General features: G+C 67.2%; 1 protein-coding gene across 1 annotated transcript in view; it reads left to right on the top strand.

The window, feature by feature from the left end:
- Positions 1 to 930: 930 nt before the first annotated feature.
- Positions 931 to 1,716, top strand: part of LOC113981418 (RAS protein activator like-3-like) — a gene marked incomplete at its 5' end in the record, with an annotated part of 5,223 nt that continues 4,437 nt past the window's right edge. The window contains one exon of the mRNA XM_027708794.1: positions 931 to 1,167. Within this exon, the coding sequence (XP_027564595.1) occupies positions 931 to 1,167 (237 nt within the window). The remainder of the gene's footprint in view (positions 1,168 to 1,716) is intronic.

The raw sequence follows: 1,716 nt of genomic DNA, 5'->3' as shown, positions 1-1,716 counted from the left end.
TGGGCAGGGGGTGGGCAGGGGGAGGGCAGAGGGAGGGCAGGGGGTGGGCAGGGGGGTGGGCAGGGGGAGGGCAGAGGGAGGGCAGGGGATGGGCAGGGGGTGGGCAGAGGGTGGGCAGGGAGAGGGCAGGGGGAGGGCAGGGGGTGGGCAAGGGGGGGCAACAAAGCTGGGAGAACCTGGGAAAAGCTTGGAGATGGGTGATGGGGTCGGGGATGGGAATGGGAATGGGCAGGAGGACAGGCGCTGGCACTGGGATGGGCACAGGGTGGGTCTGGGGACTGGCACTGTCCTGGGAGGGACATGGGGGGGGGCACCGGGAAGGGGCGGGGGAGAGGTTGGGGGACAGGGGTGGGCACCAGGATGGACCTGGGGACAGATTTGGGGACAGGAATGGGCATGGGCACCAGGATGGACCTGAGGACAGGTTTGGGGACAGAGGTGGGGCACAGGGATGAGAATGGGCACCATCCTGGGCTGGACGTGGGGGTGGGCACCAAGAAGGTCCCAGGGACAAGTTTGGGGACAGGGATGGGAATGGGCACCGGGATGGACCTGGGGAGAGGTTTGGGGACAGGGGTGGGCACCAGGATGGACCTGGGGACAGGTTTGGGGACAGGGGTGGGAATGGGCACCAGGATGGACGTGGAGACGGGTCTGGGGACAGGAGTAAGCACCAGGATGGACCTGTGGACAGGTTTGGGGACAGAGATGGGGATGGGTTTGGGAACTGGCACCATCCCGTGATGGACACGGAGCCGGGCACAGGAAGGACCTGGGGACAAACACATGGGGAGTGACCAGCACGGGCACGGGGGGCACCGTGGTGGCACGGGGGGCACTGTGGTGGCACGGAGAGCACTGTGGTGGCACAGGGGGGGTTTCCAAGCCCACCCCTCGCCCCCAGCCCCCATCAGGGCGTGTCTCCCCCAGCGCGTTCCCGGCGGAGCTGGGCGAGGTGTTCTCGGCGTGGCAGGAGGAGTGCTCGGCGCGGGGCAAGGCGCCCATCGGGCAGCGCCTGGTGTCGGCCTCGCTCTTCCTGCGCTTCCTCTGCCCCGCCATCATGTCCCCGAGCCTCTTCGGCCTCGTCCAGGAGTACCCCAGCGAGGCCACCGCCCGCACCCTCACCCTGGTGGCCAAGGTCATCCAGAACTTGGCCAACTTCACCACGTATGTCCCACCCAGGGGGGTGGGGGGGCGGTGGGGACGTCCCCGACGGGCTCCGTGGCATGTGCCACCTCCCGGAGGTGGCCTGGTCCGTGATGGGGGTGGTGTCCAGTGCCCAGGGTGGTGGCCCATGTGACCACGAAGGTGGCCCCTGACCATGTTGATGGCTCGTGACCACCAGTGGTGGCCCACGACCAAGGTGGTGGCCCTGGTCCATGCTCCCAAAGGTGGCCTGTGACCATGACCATAGGGATGGCCCATGTGACCATGGTGGTGGCCCATATGACTGCAGTGGTGGCCCATGTGACTGCAGTGGTGGCCCATGGCTACGGTGGTCACCCCTGACCATGGTGGAATCCCTGGTCCCTGCTGCTGAAGGTGGCCTGTGACCACACCCATAGGGATGGCCCATGTGACCAGGGTGATGGCCCCTGTGACCACGGTGGTGGCCCATGTGACCATGGTGGTGGCCCATGGCCACGGTGGTCACCCCTGACCATGGTGGAATCCCTGGTCCCTGCTCCTGAAGGTGGCCTGTGACCATGACCACGG

This window comes from Neopelma chrysocephalum, unplaced genomic scaffold (genome assembly GCF_003984885.1).
Source record: "Neopelma chrysocephalum unplaced genomic scaffold, ASM398488v2 Primary Assembly neopelma1_96534, whole genome shotgun sequence".
NCBI lineage: Eukaryota > Metazoa > Chordata > Aves > Passeriformes > Pipridae > Neopelma > Neopelma chrysocephalum.
The sequence above is the reverse complement of the archived record's forward strand: the minus strand, read 5'-3'. Positions and strand labels throughout refer to the sequence as shown.